The 22897-nt window shown below is 49.2% G+C and overlaps 1 protein-coding gene across 4 annotated transcripts in view; it reads left to right on the top strand.

Annotated features, from left to right (window-relative positions):
* PPP3CC (protein phosphatase 3 catalytic subunit gamma) overlaps positions 1–22640 on the top strand; it is a 37151-nt gene extending 14511 nt beyond the window's left edge. The window contains exons 2-15 of one of the 4 annotated variants that reach the window (XM_086767778.1): positions 786–983; positions 1262–1386; positions 7149–7260; positions 9245–9390; positions 9571–9710; positions 10278–10355; positions 10442–10536; positions 11212–11337; positions 12295–12372; positions 13210–13236; positions 14166–14247; positions 14731–14828; positions 17504–17533; positions 18752–22640. In XM_086767778.1, coding sequence (XP_086623904.1) covers positions 786–983; positions 1262–1386; positions 7149–7260; positions 9245–9390; positions 9571–9710; positions 10278–10355; positions 10442–10536; positions 11212–11337; positions 12295–12372; positions 13210–13236; positions 14166–14247; positions 14731–14828; positions 17504–17533; positions 18752–18930 — 1514 coding nt within the window. In that variant the 3' untranslated portion in view covers positions 18931–22640. The remainder of the gene's footprint in view (positions 1–785; positions 984–1261; positions 1387–7148; positions 7261–9244; positions 9391–9570; positions 9711–10277; positions 10356–10441; positions 10537–11211; positions 11338–12294; positions 12373–13209; positions 13237–14165; positions 14248–14730; positions 14829–17503; positions 17534–18751) is intronic. The other 3 variants (XM_086767780.1, XM_086767776.1, XM_086767777.1) reach the window with 3 other exon arrangements.
* The last annotated feature ends 257 nt before the right edge of the window (positions 22641–22897 follow it).

Below are 22897 nucleotides of genomic sequence, written 5' to 3'. Positions count from 1 at the left end.
TAGCCTTTAAATATTATGCGGGGGTCATGTGTTCTCCATCTTTTTCTGTTTTAAATTATCCAGGCCCAGGAGTAGGCACATAAGGAAGTGAGATGCTTCTCACTTGTAACTATTATTTTTGTTTCATATGCTTCCTTTCTGCTAGAGGTCACCTTCTCACAAATAATACAATTGCCTAGCATGAAAATAATGATAACAGACTGTGTTGCAAATAGCTAAGCCCGTAACTTGCCTTAAATGTTGGATTCCATCAAGATTTACCAATTACTAAGCTTGGAGTTAAGCTTTTTGAGGTGGTCCGTGCTAAGGGGTGCGAGGTTGTGGCCTGGGAAAGGCAGCTTCTGCTTTACAGGTACGTGCGGTTTCCTGATAAGCGAGAATTTTACACGTTGGTCCTCCCACCTTAATTGCCAGTTCCTGGGAACCGGTGTGGTTTTTTTTTCCTCCTGCTTTTGCTGATATTTGCATGCAGTCCTGTTTTAGTGCAACATTAGGATGACAAACTATCCCCACCGAATTAGGAGACGGCTTCGGTGCCTGTGTTTTTCCACGGATGCATATGGCATTCAGTCTGCATACGGTCGCTTTTGAAACACGCTGAGGGGTGTATTCGGTTGCTCTGGCAGCATAGCTTCTCTTCTTTCAGTATTTGAGAGCATAATTTCACTGGAAGTGTATTTCTGAGTGTATAGGCTTGGAACGAAAGCCTCCTGCTGAAAAAACTGTAATTCTTTTCCCCTCTCCGAAAAGAGACGTGTTGCTAACTTCTTCGCTTCCATTTCCAGCTGTCCCATTTCCTCCCACGCAGCGGCTCACTCTGAAGGAGGTGTTTGAGGATGGGAAGCCTAGGCTTGACGTCTTGAAGAGCCACTTGGTAAAGGAAGGGCGCCTGGAAGAGGATGCGGCGCTGAAGATCATCAACGATGGGGCTGCCATCCTGAGGCACGAGAAGACGATGATTGAAGTGGAGGCTCCCATCACAGGTCAGAGAGCTTTCTACTGCTGCAGCCCTAAATAAGGGCCGTCTAGGAAACACAAGCAGCAGCTTTTCTGCTGTGTTTTTTCCATCAGCAAGGTTTTTAAATGGCCTGAACTCTCAGAAGAGAGGATCTTGCTGGTGTAGATCGAGTACATCTTTGCAGAGGCTGGATGTGAAGCAGAGGTGGCTTGGGTCAGAGCACAGCCGCCTTGTTGCTGTCATGACCTTTCTTTTCTTAGCCTGTAATTCTGTCCCTCTTTTGTGCTGTTCTTCCTCCCCTAGTGTGCGGTGACATCCACGGGCAGTTTTTTGACCTGATGAAGTTGTTTGAAGTTGGAGGTTCACCCAATAACACCCGCTACCTCTTCCTGGGAGACTACGTGGACAGAGGCTACTTCAGTATAGAGGTGACAAATAAAGCTGAGCCTGGGGGTGCTGGGACTAAACTAACCGGAGGTGTTGAACTAAACTATCAAATACAGATCTCTTGTGCTGGATTTTATGCTCCAGTGGAGTTTTGCATGGAATTAAAATCATGTTGTAGGTAACTTACAGTATGATTTTAGCAGAAAAGTGTCCAGATGTCATGATTGAGAATTGGATCCTCACCCAGTAGCAGAGTTCAGCAGCAGCAGTGGGGTTAATGACTAAACCCTGGCTTCTGGAGTTTTAACATCACTTGTAGCTGTCAGTCAGAGAAACAAAAGGGAGAGTTGATTGTATGTTGCAGGCAGCGGGATCCTACCAGGCAGTGGGAAGCAAATGTTTAAAAACTTGCAGGATTTGGCTTAGCAGGGAAAAGAAAGCACTACACGACTGACTCACTGCCTCCCTACCGTCCCCCTGAAAGCATCAACCTTGCAGTGCCGGAGACAGGGTCAGGAGAACGGAGTGATAAATCACCTGGGCCGTTGTACATCTCGCTGTGACCCGCCAGCTTAGTGCCGAATCGTTTAATTGTGTATCTAGCCGTGCTGCGCCCGTGTGACAACCTGCCTTGTCACAAGAATGCCGTCACCTTACAGACATCAGCCAAACATCTGGTGTCGTGGTGGGATTTTGCAGCTCTGGGGGATGCCACGGACTAAGTGTTGGGTGACACCACGAGTTGTTGGTCTTAAAGGGCAAAAAAATTGATGGGTCTCCGTGGCTGCTGTTGGCTTTTGAAGACCTGTGAGCCACAGAGCAGGCAGGATGGGAGAGCTATCAGCAAATGCTGCAAACCCCAAGGGATTGCAGCCTTCTGGTTCCGCAAAGGCAGAGCCGAGTGGAAAAGGAGAGCTTATTCCATTTGGAGGCGATGTGGTGGGGGGCATCTGGGGAAATGGGGACAGGAAAGGTGGCAAAACTGGCCTGAGATAGCAGAGTAGGTGGTTTCTCTTTGAAGAGGGAGGGTGCGTACTGCAGTGCAGGAATAGCTGAGCTGTTGGGTCTGCAGAGGAATTTTTCTCAGTTAAATTTTAGGGAGGAATTCTCACGGACAGTGATGAAGGCAGTTAATGCGAGCGCTCCTTTGAAGGATTCTGCGGAGGATTTAGGAGGGTACCGCCGACAGCTTGTGCTTTAGCAGCGATCTGGCTTGCTTCCAGCCTCGCGCCCGCTGTGTTCCTAAATACTGACGGTGAGCCAAGGTGTGACGACGAGCGGTTTCCGGGGTAGCGGGGACGGATGCTCCGAATGCGGGGTTGTGGCTGCTGGGATTTCTGGTGGCGCTGGCAGGAGGAGCTCTGTAACCCCTGGAGAGGAAGGGGGAAGAACAGGCATCTGGCTGCTTGTTTAAATAGCTTGGCTTATGCAGCTTGGGTTTGCAGTTTAAGTGTATTTACCTGGAAAAGAGATTATATTCTAGAACAGCAACTCATTCTGAGATGAGATTTGCTTTGTTTTGTTTTGGTTAACCAAGAAACCTTCAAACAATAGTTGTTGTACCCTGTGTCTACACTCAGTTTTACAGATCCTAGGTGGTGAAGTGCTTCTCCCGCCCTTTGCTCTTACCCTGCAGTTGGTCTGACATGGGAATTTTACTCCCAGATCTGCAGAAGTGAGTGCCTGAGTTGAGTGTCTCCATGCCGTGAGCGTATGGATGAGGAGTCAGCCTTGGAGAAGAGAGGTGATGGGAAGAGGCGTTATATTTTTTGGAGGGGGAGGTCCTGAAAATTATAGGTAAACCTGCTCAGGCCTCTGTTGTGACCTGACACTCTAACCTGGGGCCTGCACCAGGCAGCCCAGTGTTTTTGGGCTCAAGAGCCTTGGGGCAATCGATCTTGATCAGCTCTGAGCAGTAAGTTTATTTCATGCCACTCTTGATCCTCCTCCCTCCCCTTTCCCCCTACATCTGCAGAGGGAAAGCCGCCGAGCGCTCCATTACCCCACAGCGCTGGCATTGATCACGAATCAGGGTGGGCTTTGATTAGTACGCGCGGGGGCTGCTCCAAATGTCACTGATAAAGCAGAATCTAGGAGGTTTGATTCCCTCGTTCCTATTGATGTGTGCCTCTTCTTTCCACCTACTGCAGAGCGCAGCCGATGTGTTTTAAGAGATTCCCACCTGGGTGTGCAGAAACTGGTTTCTGTAGCAAAACTACAGGTTTGCTGCTGGCGTGGAGGATTGCTACAAGCAAAGAGTTAACGGTGCAGAATGGGTGTATTTGCATTTTTGGTTTTGGGTGGTTTTTTTTTTTTTTTAAGACTTCTATAAAATGCAAAGCTGTAGCAGCTGGCCTCTGAAATGCAGAAACAGCTGATCTGTGAACATCTTGGGTTTGGAGTTTTGATCGCTTGATCCCAAAGGCTCAGGTGATGGAAAAGCATCCGAGTTTCCCTGTGCACTGGAAAGGCGGAGGGAACAGGCATCATCAGGCTTTCATGAGTCACTGCACAAACTTGTGCATCCATGTGCAGGGTGGGGATATTATCGAGTGCCTGCCCAGAGCAGCTGATAATCATGACCTTTTAACTGAGTGAAATGGGAGGTAATTGTATAATTGCATCCTGATGCAGGCAATCAGGAAACAAGATGCAAAACTGGGGGCCAGAGAGGTGTTAAGGCAAACCCTGTTGCTTGTTAGCAGCCCAAATAACCCTTCCAAGCTTTCCCCGTTGCTGTGAGTAGTTGGTTGTCAAGGTAAAAGGAGCAGTTTGTGGCTCAGACAAAACCTTTAAAAACCCTCCAAAGCCTCTGTTCATCAGCTCAGCTGGATGTCTTCAACAAATTATTTCTGGGCCTCTGGCTTAGGGAAATTCTCATTTCAGAACGTTTATTCCCAGTAAGTATAATGAGGCCATGAAGCATGGTTTGGTTGGGGTTTTTATTTCTTTTTAAAGAAAAGAGTTGTGGGGGGAAAGAGAGGGAAACAGGCAGCACGGAAATCGGGCTGAACACCTCCATTTGGAGATGCTGAGGAGACAGCATCCTGATGAAGGATTCTCTCCTCAGTCTGCAAGCGGGAAAGATGCTTCCTTCAAAGGGCTTTAAGCTTTCGGTTACCTCTCCTAGCCCTTCCGTAAGAGAGCTCTGTGCCAGGGTTAGTCCTGGTCCGTGAAGCCAGAAGTGCTGGAATACAATGAGCAGAATTATTTTATTGAATTATAAAATGAAACAATCATTATAACCAGAAACAGAATCTATGGAAAGAGTGGATTTATGGCCTAGTAATGGCATACACCTTTGCCAGGCTAGTTTTCCAAATCCAGTTACAACAGGACACGTGGTCGTTGGCTATTTACGGAATTGTGTGTACGGTAACCTCACCAGGACTGACTGCACTGTTTTATCCAGAATAATACTGAAGAGATCCAGTCAATGTTTCAAGGCATGAGCGAAGGTAAATTTGTGGGCCAAAGGCAGGACCAGGATGCAGGAGTTCTGCCGTGCTGTTTCTTTTATGCCTCCTCCGGAAAGAGCTGCCAGGCTCGATGTTTGTCTTTCTCATAAATGCCAGGTTTTGTAAGTGGTACAGGAGGTGACGGCGTGGCTCGTGGAGGGCAGGTTTGGCAGCAGCCCCTCTTCAGTTTGCGTTGGGTTGCGGGTAGCAATTCCTCCTGCGGCTCCCCTGTGCTTTCCCCTTGCGAGTGAAAGGGAGGGGATCGAACGGGGCCGCGGCGCCGAACGCTTGGCTTTGGGCTTCACGCTGATAGGCAGGGTAAGGAGAGAAATAGATTAATTTTAAGCCTAATAAGCTGTAGTTGTCTTGAGTTGCTACTAGGCTATTGTAAACATGCAGTGATCAATTCCTGGGCACAGCGCCTTGAAAGTCTGGGAAAGGGATCTGCACAAAACATCGGGAAGCATCCAAGGCATGTGAGTGTAGAAATCTCCCCTGTTCCTCCTCCCAGCCCCTCCGGAGCTCGTGAGGGCTGTCGAGTGTCCTTCGCTCATCGTTATCCCACTGGTACCTGGCAGCCCTCACGTCCTTGTGAGATAGCTGCAAACCACGGGGACGTTTGCTCTCCACCTCTGTGGTTTGCTCGCTGTGTGTCCAGGAAGATTTTTGTGGTGCCGAGTGACCCTGTTCACTTCCATTTCGCTTTAAAACGCTTTGCACGTACTTTTAAATATCTCTTCTGCAAGCTGCTGGCCTTCTGTACATTCCAAATCCTCCTCTTTGTTGATGGTGTCTCTACTTTCTTGCTTTGCTTTGGACCAGTGATGCCAGGGCTGGTTGCTTTCTCCACTCCTTTGCAAGTCGCTTGGTTCATTTACGGTGACTTTCAATTTTCAGTTCTCATGCCAGCCTGGAAGAGTGACATTTAGGTTGCAAACACAGGAGTTTAAACCTTTAAATCACAGCGTAATTATAAATGGCTTTGGGAACACTCCTCCTGTTAACAGGCGCAATGAAACATTATTTTTGCTAGTCTTGACAACAGCTTAAATTACCTGCCACTGACCTGTTTCTGGTGAGTTTTAAAATTTAGAATTTGCTATCCAGTGTTTTTCTATGGGGTTCAATTCTGAGTTAGACAGACACTGATGCTCTGCAGCTCCTCAGTGTTTCAGGGATCCCTGCATGTAGCTGGAATGACTCATGTAGAGCTTACCTTGCAGATTCATAAATACCATGATATCTAGGGTGTGGAAACTGGAAACTAACTTGAAACTGGCTTATTTCGGTTCTGGAGGGGTTTTCTGTGCCATAGCAGCTGGTTGCCAGAGATCTGTGCACCAGATCAGCAATGTTTTTAAGTGTAAAACCGATGGCAGAGTTAATGTTTCACGTTCTCAAAGCGTGTGCCGTTTCTGTAGCGCGTTAGCCTAGAGGGTAAGCTCTCATTAGAGACTTTAATCCAGATCTTCAAGCTTGCTGTCAGTATGGGTTGTCCTTCCACCACTCAAAATCAACGTGGGAAATGTGATAACATTTCCCCGTGCTTGATGGGAGCTGATTTAGCTGTCAGCTTGGCAATGTATAGCGCAGAAGTGTAAGCATACTTGCTTTCCAGCCCTTCCCTTCTTCAGGTAGCCTCGTTGGAAAGCCACTGTGAAGTATTTCTGGTGAAAATGATTGTGTCAGTTTGACTTTGGTCTGTGCCTCATCAAAGACGATCTTCTTACAGGTGTTGCTGCTCAGATAGGGGATGTGGAAAGCCCTCTTCAAAGGCTTTGCTAAGCGTGTTTTTTGGCTAGGCTTTTCCTGTTTTGAACTTGAACTTCACATGACTGTAATGTAAGCAGAAAAACAGGGGCGGGGGAAGACCAAGTTAAATTTTTCTGATGTTTAACGCACTTGGTAAAATGTCTAGCAAGATGGCTGTCTGTTATAGTTGACGGACTCCAGTTTCGATCGCAGTGGGACATCTGGAGCGCACATCTCGCCGCGCAGCTGGTTTTGCTTTGCTCTGGAAACGCGTGCTTTTTTGCTTTGGTTTCTGCTGGAAGGAAAAGCTGCCCCCACCCAGCCCAGAGCCGGTTTCAGTTGAATGCGATCTCGTTTGTCACTTCTCCAACTCGGGCCTAATATAGAGAAATACTCGGTGTGGCTTTCCCCCTCTGGTGAAGTTGGCCAAGATAAGATCTACTGCCGATTATGGAGCTGGGTTTCTATCAGGGTTCCACTTTGAATTCAGCTTGTTGGGTGTCTTCCCAGAAACACTTAGTGAAGTCTACGGATGATTAGTGCCCTATAAAAGGTTTTTATTACATGCCGTCTCCTCCTTCCCTTTCTTGCAGTGCGTCCTGTATTTATGGAGTTTAAAGATAAATCATCCCAAAACGTTGTTCCTCCTTCGAGGGAACCATGAGTGCAGGCACCTCACAGAATACTTCACCTTTAAGCAGGAATGTAAGTATCAGCAGTGTAAGGATTTAAATATATTAATGTGTTGTGACCAGGTGTGGATCTTAATTTTTGTGCCTGCCGTGAGTGGTATCGGTTAGCTCCAGAGCTGTCTTTTTTTTTTTTTTTTTTTTTTTTTTTTTCCTCCTACATACATAGCTCTTCTGTTTCAGCTTCTGCTAAAAGGAAAAAAAAGCCAAATATATAAGTCCTGTAAAGCACTGAGTGCGTGTTGATGTGGCCTTCTGGTTATAAAGAATGAGTGTGGATGGAAGAAACACGAACACATCTTCCCTGTCTCGCTGACGAGCCAGTTGCGTGCACCACCACCCCCCCTGCCTTGACTTTCAGGCCCAGCAACATATAATTACTGCCAAATGACTTTCGGCTCCAGATTGTGCAGCTGGGATCAGTGATTACAATTGGAGGCAAATAAAGGATTTGCTCCTCAGTGTTTGCACTGGGGAGAATCATTACCTTTAAGATCATTTTAGTTGAGTTAAAGATAGTTTTGTGTGGCATTTACATATTTTTAAAGCAGCCCTGATGAAAGGTCGGGAGATGACCCCTGTCCCCAGAGGATGACAGTTGTTCCTCCAAGCAATAAAAAAAAAAAGTGTACGCTAGCAATGTGCAGCGCTCTGTTAGGGAATAGTTCCTCAAGGACCCGACCTCAAGAAATAGTTACGGGTGAGGCACAAGTCCAGTCTTCAGCTGTGGATGCTGCTGGACGGGGTAAGGCTGATAGGTACGGAGATAACGACATCTGTTTACTCAGAAATGAGTTGGAAAACACCAGCCAGCTCTCTGCTGGGTACTGTCGTCATCAGATGGTGGTAGATGAGCTCCTGTTGAGCTGGGCTCTGTTTGAACCAGAAGGAGATGATGGGTATTTTTCCCCTTTGGAAAACAGAAGATACTGCCTTTCCGCTTCCTGTATCATAGCGTGCAGGTGAAAAACCTGTTCGTATCTCTGAAATAAAGCTGGGAAAAAGGTAAACTTTCCATTCATGCCCTCTTTTGCTTTAGGCAGAGGTGTTTCGTGGCAGTAACAGGGCTTTTTTAACGTATCGCTGCCCTGCGAAGGGGCTGCAGGTGTGAGAAGGCACGCGCTTGATGTGCAGTGATCTCTGCTCCTGCTCTCTGTTCTCATGGGAAGCGTTGAGAGATTTCTGAACGTACTTGGAGGCGTGCTGTAAAAGCTAAGCTATTCTCAGAGAGGCCATGGTATCTCTGCGTACTGTATTGAAACATCCTCTTCACCTCTGTTAAGACGAGGCATCCAGTGGCGATTGTGATCGCTCGTAGCCCTGAAAGATCCTGTGTGAAGGTTGATTTAACTGCAGGCATCTTGGTCGAATTCTGCGCTTGTGTCCAGCCGAAAAGGCAATTCCTGTCTTAAATGATTGTGTAATACGGCTGTGCCAAATTAAACAGCTGCTGCATCTCCCAGTGTGTAATCTGCCTAGCAGCTGAGGCTGGTGAGACTCTTTGAGTCTGGAGGTGCAGTGTGAACGTAGGAAAGCGATGGGATGGCTTCATTGCTCTCCCAAGTTTTCTGTTACAGTGGCAAGCTCTTTTCTGTGTCAGTCTCAGCGCAGGTGTTCTAGAAAATAGCTTGAAGGGAGATTAATATTCTTGCCTGTGTCCAGATTACCGTGAAGCCTTTTTATCTTCGTGTCCAACAAGCGTTTTCTAAGGCGGTGTTTTCCCTAATAGATGGGTGCAAAGTTCAGCTTGCTGATGTAGAGTTGCCGTATCGCTTTATGAGCTAGACTCCTTGAACTTCTTTATCAGGACTTTGGCTGATCAAAGCTTTTCTTAATGCTTGTATCATCTAGGTTTGGATGCATGAATGACTCCCTCTGAAAGAAGAAAAAATTTAAAAAAAAAAAAACAAAAAACAACAACGCTCTGCTTTCAACCTTGTTCTGTAAATGAAGTCAATTCTTCCCTCTCTTCTTCCTCCCCCTGTCCCCCATCTTTCCAGGTCGAATCAAGTATTCGGAGCGAGTGTATGATGCGTGTATGGATACATTTGACTGTCTTCCTCTCGCTGCCCTCTTAAACCAGCAGTTTCTGTGTGTTCATGGAGGACTGTCTCCAGAAATCACATGTCTAGATGACATTAGGAAAGTAAGTAGTCTCCCTGGCCCTTTCGCGTAGCTGACAATTAATCGTGTGGCTGACGACTTGCTCGCTTCCTGCGCGGAGTTGCAGGTTGAGACTCCTGTGCTCTGCATATCCACACTCTAGGTGTGCGTACGTTGCCGCGGCTTTCGCCAGCGTTGAACTGACTTTGTGTACGTTTTTCAGTTAGACAGGTTTAAGGAGCCTCCGGCCTTTGGTCCAATGTGCGACCTGCTCTGGTCCGATCCGTCGGAGGATTACGGCAATGAGAAGACGCTGGAGCATTTTGCCCACAACACTGTTCGAGGCTGCTCCTATTTCTACAGGTAAGCGATGTTTTAGGGGACTCTGGGCTAGAGCTTTTTATCTGCCCTTACACTAAGGTGTGTAGGGACATAAATTGCTCTTCAGATCCCTCTCTGGGACTTCACGGTGTACCTGGCTCTGGAATAACCTTCAATTGGCTCAAACACACGTGTTTATTTTCCTGTCCTGTAATACTGAGCTCTCTTTGGATACGTTGCTCTATGAAATTGTGGTATTGGACAGCAGAGATGCTTCTCTCAGCTGGCAGGGTGCCTTTTGAGTGGTTTTCAGGCATTGGACAGTACCAGAGGCTCTAGGAAATAATATTTTTCTGTCTAAAAGAGGAGCATTTGTGCTGACAGACCACTTGTAGCCTGGCTGATAGGGAAGATTTGGCACCAGGCATCTGTTTAACAGAATGCTTTGCAGTTAATTTTTGAATGATGTCATACATACTGGCCTTGTTTGGGGATGCTGGACACAAACCGAATGGATGCTGTAAGTGGCTGGTTCCTGAAAGAAGACCATGGGTGCTGTCTGCTCTCCTGTGCTGCATGCTAATGTATACTTGCTTTTTTGTTTTCCAGTTATCCTGCAGTTTGTGAATTTTTGCAGAACAATAGTTTGCTATCCGTAATCCGAGCTCACGAAGCCCAGGATGCTGGGTGAGTGCTGCGGCTGAGCAGGCTGTGTCTGCGTTGGCGCTATCCTTAGTGAGACGAGTGTGTTTAACACTTGCCCTGTTTTTCAGGTACCGAATGTACAGGAAGAGCCAGACAACAGGCTTTCCGTCATTAATCACAATCTTCTCTGCACCAAATTACCTAGATGTCTATAACAACAAGGGTAAGGCTGGCACAGCCAGGGCTCTGCTGCTGTTTGGATGTCAGCACTGACCTCTGCTTAGGAAACCCCTCTCCGCCTTCCTGTGCCTTGCCCACTCTGCTCTCATTGCATTCCACACAAAATGAAAAAGAGCTTTATATGCTAAAGTGATGGCAGCTGGGGAGCTGGAAGTGGCTGAGTTCTCTGAGTTGGAGCCTTCATGTGTTTCTGTGGCAATTAGCTGTCAAGTTATAAAGCCTAGAATAATGCTTTCATTTCCATCTACGTGACAGCTGAGCACTGTTAGTGCTGCCTTAAAAGAGAAGCTGCTAGTATAGGCAAACTTTTAACTTCCCTGTTCCCCTGAAACCATGCAAGTGTGATGGGGAACTCTCTTCAGCTGTGGGGATTTTTACCTCTTGCTTTGGATCTTGGTTCTGTGTTCATCACTTCTGATTTGCATAAATTTTAACAGCTTTGTTAAATTGACCTTTGCTATTCTGGTAAGCTTTAGTGAAACAACGTAACGGGTAAACTGAAAAAGTACTTCTTGAGCCTTCTCATTTTGGAGAGCTGGGAGTTTGATGCTGCATGAGTGCAACCTCGTGTTGGTAATGAAGTTTTGTTAGAGCAGGTACAGCTCCCAGAAGCTGACGGCACGCAAAGACATGTGTGGTCTTCCCTTTTCTCTTCCAGCTGCCGTACTGAAATACGAAAACAACGTCATGAACATCAGGCAGTTCAACTGTTCCCCTCATCCCTACTGGCTTCCAAACTTCATGGATGTCTTCACATGGTCTTTGCCTTTTGTAGGGGAAAAGGGTAAGAAATATTTGGGTTTCTGTTCTGAGTTGCCCAGTGACTGCTCATAGTACCCTGAGTGTTAGAAACCTGTGCCGTGGGCTGTTAAATGTGTTGGGAGAGAGATGTAACTCATTAATATCACATAGCCCTGTACATCAGTCCCGGTTCAAGGAGATCTGCATATTACTGGATAAAGTCCATGTGAAAATAATAATTGGTACCTGTTTTAGAAAGCTTTTACCAATCAAACAATCCCTTCTTTGCTATTTCTGCATTGCTAAGGAGCTGATCTTGGGTGGTGTAACTCCACCTCAGAACTCAGAGACATTTCTCTTGCTCCTGGTTTGCAACAGAGAAATTAAAAACTCCTGTTGGCTTGTGGCCCGCCGAAAAGGAAGCATTCATTTCAGTTTAAAGCATTATTTCATTCTGAAGGAGGCGAGGCAGCTTAAAATATGACCAAGACTTTGCCTGAATTTCTCAGAAAAAGGGTTTTTACATCCCACGGTGAGTTTAAATTCCACCCCAGTGCTGTACGTTTGGAGTATGAGTTCAAGGTCTGAAGTGCCAAAGGTTTTTTGACTTTGAGGAACCAACCAAAGGTTGAGCTCTCTCCAGACCTGATGTTCTTGGAGCCAGGTGGCCTGTTGTGCCGTGTTGGGGTGGGGAGGTGGGTCCTTCAGCGAGCCCAGGCTGCTCTGCATGAATGTTGGCACCCTGCTCCCCACGTCTGTTTCATCTGTGATGTGCTTGGACTGCATCCACCTCCTTGCCAGAAGGTGTAAAGTATGTCGTCTGCTCTGGGTACTGCTGCGAGGTACCAGCAGTACACAGCTAAAAGTGTCTTTGGGCTTCCACTTCCAGAGCAGAAATGACCTTGAAATGGTTTGCTTGTCCAGCTCGTCCTCCAAATACCTCTGCCTGCCAAGTGTGTGCAGCAGGCCTCTCTAATCTCCCTGTCTGTACTTCTTACAGTCACAGAAATGCTCGTTAACATCCTCAACATATGCTCCGATGATGAGTTGATTTCAGATGGTGATGAGACGTTGGAAGGTAAAAAACTCTGTTACGACCAAGCTGGGGGTGAAGGTGGGGAAGGTACACGATGGTAGTTCAAGAGTGATCAGCGCTTGATTTAGAGCTGGATGTCCAGCCAGGGTCTCCAGTTCCTTTTTGGCCAACCCTTGTGCAGTTCTGGATAGAAAACATTTTTTTTTTTTTTTCCCCCCCCTTTGCTGTTCAGTCAGAGATAAATTAAATTGTATTCACTGCGACAGACGCTTCTTGCCAGCTACTCTGGAGAATGATTTCCTGCTCTATACAGAGTCTGTTTCCCAAGTGGTTATTTTTTTTCCCCCAATCCCAAATTTGCTGCATCAAAATATCTACCCAATCTTCTCATCTGTTGCAGTGAACTCCTCTGTAAAGTGGCTTCTCATATCACCCCCCAAAAAAAAGCAGAATGCAGTTTTTGACCCTCATTTTAAGCTGTACATGAAAGGGACAAACCAGTTTCTGAGCTGATCTGCAGTTTCTTTATCGGGGGAGTCGCTGGCAAGCGAGCTGGTGACCTAGAGGAAGCTCAGGCACAGACGTGGGGCGTGCAGCGAGAAGCGGGGCCGTGAGCATGCGTGGGGGGCGTTGCGGGGGCCCGGGGGAGCTGCCCCCGCCTAGGGTGGAGGACAGTCCCGCAGAGAAGCAGAACACCGTTGTGGTACAACAAGGTGCCGCTGCTTTGGTCAACCAGGTTGAGACTTTAACCCGCTTCTCCCATTGCATTTCGTTTTTGGTTTGTTTTTTTTTTTTCTTTCTCCCTCCCATGAAAATTAAATTTGTTTCTTCTATCTCTGTCTTCATCTACTTGTTTCTTGGTGTCTCCTCTCCCTGAAGATCACTACATTTCAAGCTATCAGAAAGGTACCCAGCTAGAATTTGCTACAAGCTTAATTTTCACTGCCTGTGCCACCAGATTCCTTGGAGTGGATTTGAATAGCTGACTAGTTGGGCAGCCTCTTCATCCCCTTTCAGTTTTAACATAAGCGCCGTGTGTTTTTTAACCCTTCTGCGTTCCTCCAGGAACTTGAGAAACGGGGTCACGTTTCTATCTGACTTCTGAATGCAGCCACTTAGTGCATGGCTGAGCCATCGGTGCATGTTAGACCTCCGGTTCGGCTTGTACTGTCCTACTGTGTACTTGGGCCATGTGAGGAATCTCAGCTGAGAGGAGATGTATTTGTTACCTCTTTTATTTTGATTTTTTGTTTGTTTGTTTTCAGTTACCCTCCATGCTTTTTCTCTCACCTTGGGTCTGTATAGCGGAAGGGGAGTTCACATATCTCACTTTTGTGTTTGTGTGGGGTGAAAGCAGAGTTGCAAGGCTCCGGCCAGCCCTTCACTGTGCGCGTTGGATGCCAAAGCTGATGCTTGCGTGACACTCCTTCCCCGCGGCGAGCACAGCCCGGTGTTCTGCAGTGTTCATCAGCAGTCAGATTCGTCAGTGTTCTGCCTTGCAAAACTGTGTCTACATGGCTGAGTCATTTGTGTTACATCCTGTGTAGTGTGATCGAACCTGGTGAGCTTCGAACGAGACCTATCCGATCCGTTTCCTTTGGTGGTTCTACTCTCTTTAGACCTTTAAGTCCATGTGTCATCTCGTTGGTGTTGCCCTTCTCACTGCCATCCTGACCGCCATCCTCTCAGCGCTGTTCTCTCAAGAGCGTAGCTGTGAATCCGTAAACCATGATTTCTTTTTCCTGGAGTCAGGCAGGTGCTTCATATTGACGTTACCTGTGCCTGGAAAGCGGGAAACCTTGAACATGCCGCTGTTTCTTTTTTCTCTCCCTAAGGTGGGACAACAGTCCGTAAAGAGATCATCAGGAATAAGATTCGAGCCATTGGGAAGATGGCACGCGTCTTCTCCGTTCTTCGGTAAGGGAGCAGCTTGTGATTTGGGGTCTGAGTTTCATTTGGGGTCTGGGTTACGGGAGAGGTTGGTCAGGGCGCACCAGGCAGAAAAAATCCTGCTGGGGAAAAAAAAAGTAAATCTTAATGAGACTCTCGCTTCAGAGCGAATGGGAAAGGCTCATGGTGGTGGTTTCTGTACGTCTGGCAGTCTGGCTCTCTCAGAAACCTTTGTCTCGAGCACCTTGCCAGCAGAAATCTGCTGATGAGGTGTATTTAGCCCTTTCAGGATGCGTTGCTGTGCCGTAGCATCACAGCTGAGTGAGCGGAGGTCCTGTATTTACGAGGCAGGGTTGTGCTCGGTGCCCGGCAGATCAGACACACGCTGCCTGTGGTCAGCGCCGGGCAGACTCCAGTTTTCATGCTGCTCGCCGCTAACGGTCTACCCTGGACCTACCTGAGCGTCGCACTCATCTCTCGGTAACCGGTTGTGTTGCTTCTCCTTTGCAGAGAGGAGAGCGAGAGCGTGCTGACTCTGAAAGGCCTGACTCCCACAGGTACGCTGCCCCTGGGCGTGCTCTCAGGGGGGAGGCAGACCCTACAGACCGGTGAGTACCAGCCATCCTCCTCTCTGCAACGCTGTCTCCCACCTGCAGTTTTATACCTGCCCCAAAAAACCCTTCGGTCAGTTCCTGCAGGCATGTTTCAGGGTGCCAGGGGACCCGAGAGGTGGTTCAGGCCCCTGGGGAGGAAGGATTTGGAAAGAGGACAAAGCAGAAATGTAGGTGGGGATGTGGAGAGCCTTCCAAGGTGTCCCCGTGTACCCTCCAGGAGGGGAACGCGAGGAAAAAGAGACAAAAACAGCACCCCAGCTAAAGCATGTGTATTGCTTTATTGTATGTTTCTGCAATGATTTTTACCATTTATTTCCCTTCGAACGCTGCATGACAAGCATCCTCTGCTTCACCTGCTGGCTGCTGTTGTGTGATAGCATATATATGGATGTACTAGTAACCACGCCTGCTTGTTTGTTCTTTGTTAAACAAAACTCCTCCAATTCTGACCCTGTGAAACCGTGAATCCCAAACAGAAGAAGCGTAGATGTAGCTGAAGGAAGGAGATTCTTCCAGGCCTGTTTTGTATTAAGCCTTCTCTCAGCCCCCTGTTTTTGATCTGGTTTGGAGGTTTCTTTTCCGTGCTTGCTGGCAAGTACTCTGCTCCCTCCCTCAGCAGCCAACTGCTCCGTGCTGTGAGCAGCACCGAGCTAGCGATCTGCGGGCTTTAAACTCACAGGGCAGGGAGGTTGGCCGATGGTCAGGGAACGAGTTATCGTGGTAACATGTGTCTCCAGAGGGAATCCTGTAATCTAGTGTTCTAATCCTTTCCTGCCGCCAGCCTTTGAATGCTGGCATCTCACCAGCCTGCTTTCCGATCGGCACTGGGCGATTTCCTGCAGGCTCAGGAGAGGGCTTGTTCTGGGATGGCCTTGCCTTGATTAAATAGTTCACACGTGAGAAACGTGTAAATATTGCTGCCTGCTCCTGCGGCTGGGGAGGATGCGGTGTCGCTCCCAAACTCATGGGTTTCTCTGCCTGCAGAGGAGTATGATTTTTTTTTTTTTTTTTTTTTTTTAATAGCAACCATAATGGTTTCTGTCGCCCCAGTTCTGCCGCAGGCATGGGAACAGAGCCTGAGTTGAGTGGGAAGGTGGCTGTTACAGCTCGGCTCGAGCAGCCAGCTCGCAGCTTTGTCCCTGTAGCTCACAGCGATGCTCTCCTGCACCTTCCCCTCTTGGGGGGGTTCCTCTGAGGGGCTACCAGGCTGCTCCCCCGCCAAAGAAGCTGAGATTTATGCGTCTCCATGAAACAGCCCAAGCACCAAACAAGCTGGACCTTTGCTGCTGCCTTACCCGACCCTGCCTGCGCCTCCTCCCGTGGCTGCAGCCTTCCTATCCCTGGCTGCTCCCAACACCCCCTGCTCCCCTCAGCAGCACCCTGCTTTTTGCGCCCTTCTCACGCTCCTTTACCCAGCGTGCCTCCTTCTCTCACCCCTGCCCGTTTCACGCGTCCCTTTGCACCGCGCCGTCTGCTCGCAGCAGCCTCCTGGTGAACGTACAGGCACTCTTTCCACAGCCATGCCTGTTTGGTGGGGAGAGGAGGGGTCTGCCCTCTTTTTTGGGTGCCTCTGCACCCCGAAAGAGGAGAAACAGGGCTGCAGGTAGCAGTAGCGAGGCCCCTTCCCTCCCTGAGCCTCCTGCCAGCCCTTTGCAGCATGGCTTAGCAAAATTGGCTGAATAAAGTCACTGAGTATGCAGCAAAGATGTTCAGCCACAGCTCTGTTCTTCCTCCTTGGCCTTTTGTGTCCAAAGCCAAAAAACTGTGGGGTTTTGAGGGTAAAAGCAGGGGATCTGGTTGAGGGAAGTGCCTCCTCCCACATGTTGAGGCAGGGACCACCAAAACTTGGGCAGCTGCTGCGGCAGATTTAGGAAGGGGGACGTTGCTCAGCTTCATGGTGCCTAGTTGCTTGGTAACAGTTTTTAGGAGGTGGAGCTGAAGCCAGACTGGATTTGAAGCATCAGCCTGGGGTTTTTTGGGGTTTTTTTTTTGTGTTTTTTGGGTTTTTTTTGGTTATAATTCAAGGCATCGGGAGCAGAGCAGCCTGGTGTCTGCTGCTGCCTGCCCTCCCTTGGAGAACAAACTGCCCCTCTCTTCCCCACTCCTCCAAGAAGTCATCACATCCCTCAGGGTCACTTCCCTTATGTGGCTTTGGTGGTTGGGGCTTTGCTCTGGGGTGAACTCCACATAACTTATCTTCTGGCGGTAGCCAGGGTGCCCTGGAGCTACCAAACTGGGAGCAGAGGGGCTGTCAATGCAGGTGGAGACCCGTGGCTTAGTCTGAGGCTGTCGCTGTCCTTGCCCTGGGGTGCATGCAGCAGCGAGCCGTCTCTCTGCTTCTTTGTTTCTTCCCATCGGATTTATCTGTGCGACGAGTCCAGCGAACCTGGGGAAAGGAGACTCCCCCGTGTCCATGCTCAGGAGGTGCTGAACCCGAGGGAGTCCCCTTTCAGCCTTCCTCTTCAGCTCCTGTCGCCTTTTATTTTTTTCCCTCTTGCCAGTTGGTTTTGATTACGGTCATCTCCACCGGGGCTGGGAGGCTGTGGGCTCTGCATTCGCAGCAATGATGTTAGATCACTCACTGTCACTCTTTTTTTTTTTTTTTTTTCTTTTTTTTTTTTTTTTTTTCTGTCTTCATTTTTGCATGCCACTGTTCTTCTGTATTGCAGCCACAGTAGAAGCGGTAGAGGCACGGGAAGGTATGGCTAGAATCCGGCGAGAGACCCAAATCATCTGTGTGTGTGTGTGTGCGTGCGCTAATTAAAGAGCTTTATCGGCTTTATGGAAGCTTTTTACTCTTGCATCACCAGAAGTGGGCAAGGATGGGCCCCTGGGAAGCAAAATATACACAGTGTGCTGCTTCAAGTCTATTGCGGTCTGGTTTCTCAAGACCTTGGTGTCGGGGTCCCGCGGTCTGATCTGGGACGCCTCGTGGCTGAGTTCATCCCCTTGGGTAACTCGATCCGGCGAAGGCTGCCGGCACGCTTGGTCGAAATCATCTAGGACAGAGCGGATTGCACCTCTGTGATGTGATCCACGGGTGGGCCAAGGCGGTCCCAGTGTGGAGAAGTGGTTTTCTCCTGTGGTTTGTGACTGATTCATGAGGGTACCGTCCGGGAGGCTTTCCTCCTCCATAGCTCCATTCAGCTACTGGTGAATGGGGCCGTACGTCTGCGTAGAGAGCTTGGTGATTACCACGGGAAGTTTGTTTGGAAACCAGCCAAGTCCTCGTAAAAGGATTTGGCACAAACCCCTTTTTCTTTGATTATCTGTAACATAACAAAGTTAACCGTTTGGTCCGAGCAAGGATGATGTTCTCAGCCCCGTAGCGATGAAACGGAGAGAGGCCTGCCCTCGGTGGGATTTCGCACCCCTGAGACTGCCCGCGCGTCTCCTGGTCATGCAAGAAGCGTTGCGTTTGCGATCCCAGGACTAGCTGTTCCCCTCTCCTGGTGTTGCAGCGTGTGGTTTGTGTTGGAGTTAAAGCCTTGTGGTGGTGTCTTCATTGTGTTGTTTTGGTTTTGCCTGTTTATTTTTTTTTTTTTTTTCCAGTAGTGTGTTTTTCAGCTTTGAGAGTTTCCTGAGACTTCATTGTTTGGGGACGCGGAGCACTTGTCTGGCCTTCAGGTATTAAACAAGGAATCGTTAGGGAGCAGAGCAAGTCGCTGCGGTCTGGATCCCAGGCTTTGCTGTGACCTAGCAGCAAAGACTTCAACTTCCCAGCTGCGCTGTGGTACCCACGTCAGCTGGAGATGCCCAAAAATCACCTACGGACCCATCTTGTGGTTCCGGTGGCCAGACACGTGCTTTCTGTCGCCCTGACTCTGTGCTGTACATGTCTTTCGTGTGCTGAAGGGCTCCCACGCAGGGATCCGCCGCTCGGGCTAACCCTTCTTTCTCGCCCCTTCTCCCCGCAGCCATCCGTGGATTTTCACCGCAGCACAAGATCCGCAGCTTCGAAGAAGCCAGAGGGCTGGATCGCATTAACGAGCGCATGCCGCCGCGCAAAGATTCAATGCACTCAGACGGGCCGGTGAACTTGGTAACCTCAACAAACTCTGCGGACAAGAACGGCACAGGGAAGAAAGCCCAGTAACGGTCCGAGCGCCCAATCTGCACCGCTAAAGGATCCAAAACTTAATGAATTTTATTTATTTATTATTGGGGTGGGGTGGGGGCAGGGGAGAAACCAACTTCACCTGGAGGCACGTTCATAATCCAGTTTGCATCCGTTCTGTATGGAAGGTGACCATTTTGTAATTTTTTTATTTATGTTCAATATATAAAAAGTCCATCTTTTTTTTTTTTTTTTTTTTTTTTTAATTTAGAAACCAATCTAACTGCTAGTGCATATATGAAGTGTTGTGCTGTACAGCTGACCTCTCCTCCGCGAGAGGCAAACCTCCCTGGGGGGATTAAAAGAAACAAAAACAGTCCCAGGCAACTTGGGTCGTTGACTTTGGTACAATTCAAAGTTAGCCTGTGCTTTCAAAAGCAGGTCCTTTCATGGAAAATAGGGTTGGTTTGTTGGTTTTTTTTTTTTTTTCTTTTCACAACTCTCTTCTTCCCAGAGTTTTTGCTTGTTTTCTTCAACTTCTTGCATCTGCTGCTTTAGTGACCGGTTCTGCGGAAGGCACGTCGCGTGGCGCGACTGGCTGGGCTCCGTCCCTCTTCAAAGGTGACATCCAAAAAAATATTCAGGATTGGCTCTGAAGGATTCCAGTGCGTTATACTGATCACAGACCTTTTCTGTCTGTAATTTGGTTTTATTCCAGTGGAGCCCCGAGCCAAAAAAAATAACCTTTTAATAAGAACAGGAAGGCAGGTGGGAGAAGCGATGTAGCTCTTGCCGAAGCTTCGGCCGTTTGGAATTGGTGCAGCAGAAATCCCTCTGGGAATCCCTCTGATTCGGAGCAGAGGAATTATCTCCAGTCTCTGGTGATCAGCAGGTCTTTGGGAAATCTGCACGGGATGGTTGATAACCTGTGGGCAGAAAGACCCCCTGCTCCCACCACCGCGTGCCGCAGAGCCCGTGGCGCGTTCCCCAGCGCCTGGCTCCCGAATCGGCCCTCGCTGAGCAGCGTTTGAGCGGTGGGCGTACATGGTGCTCTCCCCTGAGCCAGCATCGCCTCCCAGTCATCCAGCATGCGTCTTTGGGGGGGTCTTTCACCTCCGTGGGCTCACCCCCCTGCTCTGTACCTTGTTAGCCAGCGGCTGTTCCTCCGACTCTGAAAGAGCCACGGGAACATCAACCTTTTTCGGCAACCAGAGGGGCTTTGCCGGCTTGCGATAAGGATTTGGGGAAGGGATGGGTGACGGCGCGGCTCGTTTTTTGTGGAGATGTGGCTTGTTGGCTGGTGGCCGGTGACGGAGCGGCTTGGCTGAAGAGCCCCTGGTTTGGGAAGCGCGTCCCTCCCTCGGCTGCGGGGCAGAGGGGACGGTTTTAGGGTAGGTTGGTGGGCAGAAGAACAGAGTGGATCGGGCAGGAATTTTGGAAGGGTGTTTGGAGCCAGAGAGGGAGCGGGATCTCCTGGTGACAGGAGACTCTGCAGCATGGAGGGTTTTGAAGCTTGGGTCTGTTAAGCAGAGCCTCGCTCTTTCACTTCAACTCTGACCTGAAGTGTGTTGGAAAATAATTTTGGTGAAATTCCCATTTGGTCACTTCCCTTCCCCCAGCGTCACGTGAGCCGCGTCCTCTTCTGCCTGCGGCTGCAGAGTCCCAGCGGCGGTTTCCAGAAGCAGATCCCTTGCCAGCTTTTCCTTCTTTTCCACCTTGGCTGGCTGTTAGGCTTTCTCCGAGCAAGGGCAGCAGGTGAGCGGGCTTAGCCTCTCGTCAGGGATATTTGCCAGCCCCCTCTCTGGATCTCGCTGTCTTCCCTTTGTGCTCCGGCGCTACGCTGCCGTTCCAGCGACAGAGGAGAACAGCAGCTTTGCAGGAAGCTTTCCAGTTGTCTTGTAATCATACATCACTTAATTTCGCACCAGCCATTTAGGAAACAGCATCTGTGAGCAGACCACTGGGTTTTCACAGGAGACTTTTGAGTCGCATGCCTCCACTTTTTTTTTTTCCTTTTTCCTTTTTTTACACGCCCACTGCTTTGCGAAAAGTGCGAGATGTTTTGAGCAAGCTTCTCTAACCCCATCTAAGGCGTGGGGCCAATTGCCTTTGTCTGTGAGTATTTCTTCTGGGTTGTGTTTTGTTTTTTTTTTTTTATTTTTATTTTTGATGGCATCCTTTCTGAAACGCAGTGAGCCAGTGTGTGGTATCTTCCTCTGAGAGCGCAAACCGTGCAAAGGTGGTGCTGCCCGTGCATGTTGGGGCACGTTGTTCCGACCCAGGCTGGGATCTCACCCGAGCAGCAGTTTTAATCGGGAGCTTTGGGACGGGTGCCGTGGCTGGGGGGGGCTAAGCTTGCGCCCCGTGGGGCTTCAGCAGGGACCGTCCCTCTGCGGAGGGGGATTTGCTTTGTTCGCGATTTATCCCCCGGTCTCGTGCTCCGGCATCGCCCGCTCCCCCCAAAATCCATTTGGCCCTTGTGCTTCCTGGTTTTCTGCCCTTGCAAAGCACTGGGGGGGCTGTGACATCCCCCCACGTCTCTGGAGCTGGGTGTTGCCAAAAAAAAAAAAACGTCCCTGCGCCTGGTGGGGCCACAGCTTGGCAGCATCCCGGCCCAGGAGGGGCTGGTGGTTGTTGGGGAAGGGGGTCAGCGGCTGGGTGTCGGTCACCGGCACGTGTGGGTGTCGTACTACCAGTATGGATGCCGTACTACCAGTATGGATGCCGTACTACCAGTACGGATGCCACGCTGCCAGGCGAAGCGCGGGCTCCCGTTGCTATAGCAACGCTGGTGCTGGCCCCCCCTCCTCCTTTTCCTTGACACAAGTTCCCCAGGGTTGAGGAGCATCCATGGGGCTTGTGGGTGCTAATTACCCCCTTGATTGATTAACGCTCCTCCGTGTACCGTACTGGAAACCCCATCCCCTCTTCAGCTTTTGGGGAAGAGGATGATGAAGATTTTGGGCTTCTGCCCCAGTCTCCACCACAAAAAATGCCAGAAATACCCAGATTTCCCCCCTTTTCCCCCTCTCCCTGCAAAGCCAGCGCCTCGGAGCTCCGCACATTTCATCTCCGCGCTCCCGCCGCTCCCTTTCCCTTCCCCGCCTGTCACCCCGGAGTTGGCAAGCAGGACTCCGGGCACGCAAGCCACGGAGCACGACGGGGCACGGGGGAAGCCCAGCCACCTCCGCAGGCTGCCCTCGCAGCCTGGGTTGGTTTGTTTTTGTTTTGTTTTTGTTTTTTTATTTTTGCATGTTCTAGCAAGGTGCATGTAACAAGGAGGGGAGTCAGCAATGGGTGGGGTGGTGGGTTGAGTTCAAGTTGGTTTTTTTTTTTTTAAATTATTTTTTTAATTTTTAATTTTTTTTTTTTTTTTGGCATTGGGAGAACCTCTTGCTGCCCGCGGCGCTCGGGCACAGATCCCACCTAGCTGGGGGCGGCAGCAGGGAGGACCCACGGGACACGGGCTGGGTGCAGTGGTGATTTAGGGTTCTCGATGCTGAAGGCTCACACGCCCGTTGCCTGGAGACTGCCTCCTTTTATTTTTTTTTTTCTTGCTTTTTTTTTTTTTAGTTATGTTTAAAGGAGAAAAAAAAATGGTGAAAATGTTATTTATTGGCAGAAATTATTTAATATAATTTTTTTTTTTTTGTGAACAAGGAATGAATTTGTTAGAACTGTCTTAATGTAAATTGGAAGTCATCTTTAAGGAGAAAAACAAAAAAAAAAGTTAAAAATTGACACAGTCACTTGGCTCCGCTGTGGTTTGTTCTGGGGTGCGCTGGGATGCTGCCTGCCCTCTGGGAAGGAAGGGAGGAAGGTTTTAGGGTCTGTTTTATGGCCGCTGCCTGGCTCAGGGCCCCTCTCCGGGGCCAGGGCAGCGCCGAGACGGCGTCTCCCCACCTCCCCGGCACGTCGGCACTTGCGATCTCGCTCCCGGGCGCTGCTGTTGGAGAGCTCTTGGCTCCCTCTCCTCGCTCCTCCGTCCTTCCAGCCACTGCCTGAG

Source organism: Chlamydotis macqueenii, chromosome 27 (assembly GCF_036417535.1).
Source record: "Chlamydotis macqueenii isolate bChlMac1 chromosome 27, bChlMac1.mat, whole genome shotgun sequence".
Taxonomy (NCBI): domain Eukaryota; kingdom Metazoa; phylum Chordata; class Aves; order Otidiformes; family Otididae; genus Chlamydotis; species Chlamydotis macqueenii.
This window is presented reverse-complemented; position numbering and strand designations above follow the sequence as displayed.